This window comes from Glossina fuscipes, unplaced genomic scaffold (genome assembly GCF_014805625.2).
Source record: "Glossina fuscipes isolate IAEA_lab_2018 unplaced genomic scaffold, Yale_Gfus_2 59, whole genome shotgun sequence".
NCBI lineage: Eukaryota > Metazoa > Arthropoda > Insecta > Diptera > Glossinidae > Glossina > Glossina fuscipes.
The window spans coordinates 5889360-5898112 of record NW_023998431.1 but is presented as its reverse complement, the minus strand read 5'-3'; the positions used below and the strand labels follow the sequence as shown (position 1 = coordinate 5898112).

At 31.7% G+C, this 8753-nt stretch overlaps 2 protein-coding genes and 1 pseudogene across 3 annotated transcripts; 2 read left to right on the top strand and 1 right to left on the bottom strand.

Moving 5' to 3' along the window:
* Positions 1–525: 525 nt before the first annotated feature.
* Positions 526–4748, top strand: LOC119637445 (annotated as a pseudogene).
* A 1974-nt stretch (positions 4749–6722) lies between these two features.
* On the top strand, positions 6723–7533 carry LOC119637362. Of its 2 annotated transcripts, XM_038033339.1 has the most exons (3): positions 6724–7069; positions 7127–7176; positions 7233–7533. In XM_038033339.1, exon 3 carries the CDS (start codon positions 7242–7244, stop codon positions 7461–7463), a length of 222 nt encoding a protein of 73 aa, XP_037889267.1. In that variant the 5' UTR covers positions 6724–7069; positions 7127–7176; positions 7233–7241; the 3' UTR covers positions 7464–7533. The 2 variants fall into 2 exon arrangements, with proteins under 2 accessions (XP_037889268.1, XP_037889267.1); XM_038033340.1 differs by having other exon boundaries at positions 6723–7180; positions 7233–7530.
* On the bottom strand, positions 7512–8096 carry LOC119637361. Its single transcript, XM_038033338.1, has one exon. The coding sequence runs from the start codon at positions 8061–8063 to the stop codon at positions 7521–7523; it is 543 nt and encodes a 180-aa protein (XP_037889266.1). The 5' UTR covers positions 8064–8096; the 3' UTR covers positions 7512–7520.
* Between the last annotated feature and the right edge of the window lie 657 nt (positions 8097–8753).

Below are 8753 nucleotides of genomic sequence, written 5' to 3'. Positions count from 1 at the left end.
AACTAGCTTTTATCCTTAAAAAGTCGTTACGTTTCGAAAGTGAATTACATATTGTCAATTTATTATCGGTTGCTAGGCTTATGCATGTTTGCGATGGCTTAGAGGTTCATTTGCAATTTGGTCCTGTACCGGTTGTAAGTGTGCTCCTATGCTGATAGTGTACATGCTTTTTTTTCTTTTTTCTTTTTTTTTTCTTATTTGTTTTATTATGCTTATACTCAATTTTATTGTTATTTAATATAAGTTTTGCATCAAGAGCCAATTGAACTCGACTGTTATTTGTTTAGTTGAGTTTCTAGTATAAGTGGAATAAATAAAATAAATAAATAAATAAAAAATAAATTAATATACAGCAACAGGAAAGGCCAGTTCGATTTTCCCAATGACAAATCAAAGCGGTTGAACAAGTGTTTGTTGCTATAAGCTCCAACTAGACGATGGGTTATATTTTTATTTAAAATTAAATTTTGGATTTAATGACAACGAGCGCTTTTTACGACACATCATTGGGACATTTAAAGTCGAATGCCCGGTTTGTTTGGATTCATCATTAAGAGCCAACAATGTATCTTCGGTCTGTTAACATAAAAATTGCTTTGAATCATCTTTAGGAAGAACCATTGACTTAATATAATATTAGCATCGCTTCCCATCTCTCCACTCTCTTCATCGTCTTCAACTTTTATATTCTGTTTTACCGCTTTATTTTTACCTAAGCTATTTACACATTTCATATATTTTTATTCCTCGTATTTTTATTCGATTGAAATCCGTCGAGTAGAATTTATGGTTAAACAATTCAAGTTCCCGTGTGACAAACCATCTGCTGGCTATCGCTCGAATCTTCTTTTAACGGTTGCTTTTCTCTTCTTGGCCGAATGGTACATAATATAATATAAACCGCCATTTTAACAAAACTCAATTCGAGAATTGCGATAAGAAATAACAATATGTTGAGAAAATTTAACTAGGTGTCTTTGCGTCTGCTTCGGCAAGGCCGATTCCTAATTCCTAATTGCTATTAGCAACCAAATCCATTCGCAACACTTTATTACTAAACTAAAATTACATCTGGTAACGAGTAAGCGGTTTTCATAAAAAACTTAAGGCTTCCTAAAAAGAAAGACTTCTAGCAAACAAGGTAAAAGCAAAACAACAAAACCGTTTACAAAATATGCAAGAAAACCTTAATAAATTTAATTTTAAAGTCTAATGTATCTGCATTAAGTTTATTTGTAGTTTGACGGCGAACATAGTTGAAGCAATAGTTAGACCGCTACAGTCAGCAAGGATCATTGGTCCATAGCCAATTAAGATGTTGTTAAGGTTACGTGCAGCCGCAAAATGTCCGTCATATTAAATTACAATATCAATTAAATTTCCTTAAGAAACTGATTGCTTATTTAGAGCAATACTGCTCTGAGATACATGATTCGATCTACGAAAGCTTCTGCGAAGTGCAATAAAAATTGTTAGTTAGTCATCAGAGAAATTTGCTTTTAAACATTATATGCTGAGCGAAAAAGTCTATTTCAGTTTAAAAGAATCAAAAAGTTTTGTGGCCGATGGTATTACGGGACTATGTAGCTGGCAAGCAGCATTGGCCTTAACGGACTATTTTCTACACCACAAAGCAATACTTTGGAATCGACGAATTTTAGAATTGGGATCTGGTGCCGGCCTGTGTGGTTTGATAATTTACAGGTTATGTCAGCAAAAACATCTTTTATTCTGACGGCAGTTTATCGTGCATAAAGCTTATAAAAGAAAATTTTAAACGTAATTTTTTACACATAGAAGAAATAATAGATAACAAATGGCTTATGAACGATCATATTTTGGAATGTTGTGTGGTAGACTGGAAAGCGATAAATTGAGTGAAAGAAGTGGAAACAATGCTGCCAGATGTAGTTTTAGCTGTCGATGTTGTGTATGACAGCAGTGTTTTTGATGATTTATTACATGCCATTGATTACGTGTTTAAATTGAAACAGAATAAAGTAAAAATGTTTCTGGCTGCTACTTTTAGAAATCAAGCAACTTTAAATGGTTTTCTTAACAAATCAGGTGAACAACATTATAATGGAATTCTTTAAAAAAATGTAATATATATATATATATGTTTTTATATATTTATTTTTAGGAAATCTTCGTTTTCAACTAGATAAGGCCGTAGTTATACCTTTAGAAGAGAGTTTCCTTTATTGGGATCGCTCAACGCCGGTTAGAATTTTAATTATAACGATATAATCTCATTATATGCAAACCATAACACGGCATCATATCGCTGAAAGTGGAGAAAATGTTTTCCAAATCAACTCATCATCGAAAATGCTTCTTTTACAATGGAAAAATGCCCCAAGAAGACTTCCAGCAAGCAAAACGGGCGCATTATTATATGTAACATTATATGTAATGTCATCAATGTTGAAATACTCTCTTTAAGAAAAGGAGCAAAATTTTACATTTTAATTTGATGCGCACATCAAGGAGGTTCTATACACAAATATAAATTTTTAAACACATTTTTCACTAGAGATTCTAACTTATGGACGAGTTTATATCGACATAATTAACCAGACGTAAATTTTGCTCTTAATTAAAAAAAGTCCACAAAATTGCAATTAAGCCAAACATAAGTGAAAGTAAACAAATATTTTGCTAAGAAATACGAAAATAAAGAGTGAAACTAGTCAAGAAGTAAATTACGTTGTGTAACACACTCAATTAGATTTATTTGCAAATAATGTAATGAGAACATTTTACTTAAAAAGTCAGCTTTAGCAGAGCGAAACATAGATCTATTGGTGTGCGCTTGCAGTGAACTTCTTAGTTTTGCTAGGGAGGCAGCGTTGGGTTCGTGATGTTTGAGTTTAATGATAGCTCCACTTCTGATTAGGCTCGTAAGAATTAGTTTATTCAGTGACAATGCTATCTCTTAGAAATAAATTTATAACGTAAACATCTAAGCTTCACGAGATTTGTTCCCAATCATCCCATAAATTATATACATTCCTTCGAAAAACCAACAGGGCTAGTTTACGGTACTCGATAGTATTGTTTTGTGTGTTTATTTGGCTGGGTTGCTGCCGAATCGCGAAAATTGTTTCAGTTGAGACTAAACCACGAAATATTTAACATTTTACTGGTGTGTTAATAAGAATGTACGTCCAAATAAATACAACGAAGAAGAATGAAAAAAGTAAGTAAGCAAAACACTAGTCCAGATAAGTTATATATGTATATTTTTTTAAATTATATTTTTATAACCCTCCAATTCTTCTTTCAGTACTTTCCTTTTAGTTTATGGCACCAGAGGACAAAAGCACCGAAAGTAATTGTTTGCGTTTTGGAATTTTGGTCATTAATAAAATTAGGCAGTCTATGTTTATTACTTGCGTCAAGTATGTACATTTCTCAATAATGTTTTACTTTGTTTTCCCTTTTAATATTCTTCTCGACAGTAACTTTATGTCCGACCAATCTTTCATTTTGTAACGACAAAAATGCATATCTTGTTGACTGCTGTGAACGCATTACTCATTATGTCATCTCGGTACTATAAAAAATTTTACTCCAGTATATCCCAAAGAAAGTTATGTTACACTGTTCTGCCAATTGCGGGTAACACTATGTACCGATATTACGCGTTCTCCCTGTGAAGCGCTAACTTATTTTGACAAATATTTGTTCTAAGTTTTCGGCTCATATCTTTCTTATAGTTTCTTGGCTTCTTTGAGCGTGATGTGCACGATCAAGTAAAACAAGAATATCAAGTATCAGCTTGCTTTCTACCTCAATTATTTAGACGAACGGCAGAAAGAGCTCAGTCGACTTTGAATGATACGCCAGTCTTATGCAATCTCCACCGCGTATTTCTGAATAATAGAAATAAACGGACGAACCTAGTCCTCCTCTCCTTGGGCGGCAAAAAAATTTGGCGATGCATTTTCTTTCTGGTTCTACTTTTAACGAATTTTTAATTTTCCTCATCGAATGTCCACTATCACAATACGCATAGTTCTGCTGTAGTCATCGGAAGCAATATACCGGTTAAAACAATGTCTCTCTCGACATTATATTTCATACCATCTACTGCATACGTAGCAAATACGTTCTGAATTTTTAAACGTCCAATGGATGACTGTACGCATTTTTAAAGAGATTCCTCAAAACTAATGCTACGTATGTGTCAAAAAAGCTATGAAGTTGTGGCATAAATTATTCAACAATGACATAATTTCTGCGTTTTTGACTACATTTTTTATAAGTTGAATTAAAAATAAAATATAAAATTTCCCTTCATTTCTTTCATTTTTTATGACCAACTTTCAACCCGTGTTTTTAAGTTGGTTATGTAATGGAAAATATAATTTTGCTGACGGCTTTTTTTAAAGTAACAATTACCAATTTTTTTTTAAGTTACCTTAAATAAAATATGGCGACAAGTATCACTCCACCATATTCTTACATTTATATATCGGAAACGAATTTACTATAAATACTTTTTACTATATTACTTGCAAAGTACTAATTACCGAGAAAATTTAATCGTTTTGTGCTAAAAATATATAAGTTGCAAAAACATCAATAAAACGCCGTTATTTGATGTGGAGGCTTTGCTAGACTTCGCCCATAAATTGCATATTTTGCAAATCTACCCAAATATTCAAAAATGTTCCTAGAAGAAATACAATAGATGGTAGCAAATTTCAAACATTATTAACAAATTAATACAAGCATATCCGCCTGAGTGGCCGAGTAGGCAAGAGTCTCGACTAGCAACTCAATAGTCGTGGGTTCAAACCTCAAGTGTGGTAGAGTTTTTTAATAAAAGCCGATAGCCCTAGATGCTAGTGCTTTAAAACTTTAGTCTTAGAATTTATTCTCTGGCTAAATTTATAATAATAATAATAATAATAATACAAGCATATATTAATCTTTTATATTTGTGTCGTTGTTAAATGAATGCTTGCTAACGTAGAGCAATTTTCACGGAGACGTTTGCAAACAAAAAGTATATGCTTTTCTTATGAGTTAGTAGTGCTTATGGCAGTAAAATTGACAAATTTTACCTTATTACCTCCAAACGGTAAAGCCTTATTTTTGTATATGTTGCTGCACCTCCGTCTACTAAAGATGAGCAGTGCGTATTTGCTAAGAATGTGACGGTGACTGTCACTATATATTTTAATTGCCTTCTAGTAACTATACTGGCTTAACTATACTAAGCTTAACTTAGTATGGTAAGACTCTAAATGATTTATGAAACCAAGCGAAATCTCAGTTTAAACTGAATACCCTCTATGATGCTCTTATACGAACCGTAAGTGTTTCATGCCAGCTTCTGTATTCCTCGTGATCAAAATATCACAGAAACGTCCTAGTTAATGTTGGAAACGTGAACTTCCATGAATATCCAGTTGACTTTGTTGACATTAATTTTCACAATTTTTACGCTTCATCTCAATAAGCGATTGCTTATCGAAATCTCCCCTTTCCCGGCGCATGTTCATATATTCTTTGATGTGATCGCTTCTCGTTTATTTTTATCTAGCTTTCTTATCGCATCATCTAGCATATCATAGGTTAATACCGGATACGTGTAGTGTTGTGTTTGAAAATAATTAGTACACGGTTTGACTTGTTGGAATGATGTGGATGTAGATTACCAATTCGAGTTAGAATTTATAATCAAAACAAAAAAAAAAAAAACAAATCGTTCTATGTAGTTATTCTATCCCATGCATATCATCTCACCAAATATTTGTGATATTAAAAGAAAATCATTTGTTAAATTTTATTTAATTGATTCGAGGTCAAGCAAGAAAGATTTAAGTAATTCTGTTCTATGAAATTTTTAATTTACGAGCTAAAAAAAATATTTAAAAAAACGAAAAAAGATTAATTTTTTTATGTTTCAATTAAAGTTAAATTAGAAAAGAATACTTAATTGAATTGTAAAGAGAGATAGGTAAGTTAAAAAGACTTACAAATGATAATTCCACGATAATTCCACTTTCTCGAAGAACTACTATTGGCCACAACAATGCAAAAGAAAAAGAAGATTAAATACGTATTAAGATTATTATATATTTTAAAAATAAAAATAAGGAAGTTACAACAAGCTTGTTTCTTGATTAGTCATAAAGTGATTAGATAAAAAATTGAAATAAACGAGATATTGGGTCGGACGACTTTTTGAAACGCGTGAAGGTGACGTAGTATCTGGGATATCGTTCGACAAATGTATTCGCACGGCCATTAGAATAAAAGAATTTGAAGAATATATTTTGTTTTATTGCCTTTATTACTTCTTTTTCATTTCTTAAAAGTAATCTTTGACATAAACCAAAATTGTAAATCACATAATATAAATAAAATGTACGTTAGTGTAAGATAAACAAAAGTTAGATAAATAACCTTAAAATTTAAAGAAACGATTATCATTTATATTTGTGCGCTTTTTTTTTTTGGTTTATTTTTATGTATACACGTAGAACGGTATGTTTTGTCAATTCCCATTAAGTTTAGAAATAAGCCTACAAAGCTCAGCCCGAAATAAGAATAGTGCCTCATTGTGTCAGTTCCCTTAGTGTAAAATACTGAATGAGAGACAGGAGAAAATTTGTGAGCCCTGAAAAGATTTATGGAAAAAACATAAAAGCAAATGATAAAAACTAATCTTATCAGAAAACTGTAAAAATAAAAAAAATTATAAACTAAAAAATAAATGAAAGATTTAAAAAAAAATTACATAATTATTTTTACTTATTTTTGCTTTCAAATTGACGAAATCTTGCGTGTTTTGTAAAAGTGAAACTAAGTTATACCTGCCAATTTTGTATGAATTTTACATCGTTTTGTTAAATTGTTTATCTAAAATGTGTATGAAAATTTCGGTGAAGAAACCACTAATATAAGGTTATACTTGGGCAAACAATTATTAGAATTATTTTTTTAACATATAAAATAAATGAAAGTAAATCGGACGCGTTTTTCGTATTGTTCTTGTTACAATATTATCCTTTCCTAGTGTGCTATCGCAGTAAATTAATTTTGCTATCAGGTTATAAAAAACGCAGCCACTGAATGTTATCGATAATTTATTTATATTATATTATAGGATAAACTTCCATCTCTATTCTATTTATTCTGTTGTGTAATATAAAATTTGTAGGTAATTTCTGGAGTTGTTGTTTGCAGAATACTTAATCAACGCAATTTTTTAGTATTAAACAATGTCAACTTCAGCAGGTCGAAGTGTGGGTTTGTTGACACGCGCTTGGCATGAAATTCCTGACATCGTTGCCGGGTCAGTACTGGCTATAATTGGAGTCGGTTTGAGTGCGATTGGTCTAGTCAATTATTATAATCACGACGGTGATAACCGCCGATATAAAATGACTTACGTAGTAATGCGCCCTGACGACCCAAGAGCTGAGAAAGTTCATAAGGATTAACTTGCAGCAACGAATGTTTGTTGGTACCAATTTTATTAAATACAATTAAAATGTCATTTAAGCTAAAGAAGTCGTATGTTTTTGTTTATGGAAGATTTTTAAGTGCAAATTTAATGCTTTTTCGGTAAAAAACGTTTTACCACACAGAGGGCATAGTTCATTTACATCTGCTGCTGGCGGTAAATTTGTTGTAGATTCTGTGTTTTTGGCGACGAGATCGTTTTTTAAGGCGACTGTGTATTGTACGATGGATGCTTTTCCAAAGTACTCCTCGTACATTTCATCTTTATGAGGGAGTGTTGTTTGCTGCGTATTGTCAATGTTTCCTTTCTCATGTAAAAGCTTATGAGATACTTCAAACTCTTGTTGTGCCAATTTATATCTTTTTAAGAAGTGGTATGATATTTCCAAGCGTTTGACACAGTTGTAACAGATGTAATCTGGGCACATTTTTGAATTTTCCACTGAAAACGGTGTACAATACTCAAGCATCTCCAGAATTGTTGTAGAGGCTTCCGTTAACTGGGCGTTAAATATGCTTAAAAGATCATTCTGCTGGGTATTACAAGCACGGCACAAATTATTAAATATATCACCCATCCTCTTTAAGTCTATGTATTATTTGTGTTTTTGAAACTAGAGATGGAAAATATTTGACGATGGTAATAGACACGAAATTTTTTTCATAATTTGGATTTCGGGCTGAACACATAACAACTTTATGATCATGCTTTGAAATTTAAGTTGAATAAAGTGAAGACAATGCACACACAAAAGTTTTCAGGCGTAGCATAGCATAGCATAGGTTTCACCGACTTTTATGTAAATTTATAGAGAAAAACATTTACACCACATATTATAAACAGAAACAAAGGGAGAATAAGAAATAGGATGAGAAACACCAAATGATTAAAAAGGCATTAGCAAGTGTTTGGGGGACTTAGTGGTTCATAATTTTAATCTTCTTGTTGAAACTATTTTCTATAGTTGGGAGCCAAATTGCTTACGGCGAACTGTTGGGGCACTCTACTAATTTTAAATTGTAATTGCAGCAGTTAATTGTAATTTTCTTTTAGTTAATTCTATTGGATATATGGATTTATTGATTAATGAAAGAGATATGCACTTCATGCTTATTGAAATTTTATTCTTTTATGATGAAGTTTAGAATATTATTATTGATATATATCTAGTGTAAAGTTTAAACTTTAATGATTCAATGCGGATCGGACGGTGTTTTATTTGTAGTCACTTCAATACATTAAATTTGCCCTTAAAGGGCTTTGTATT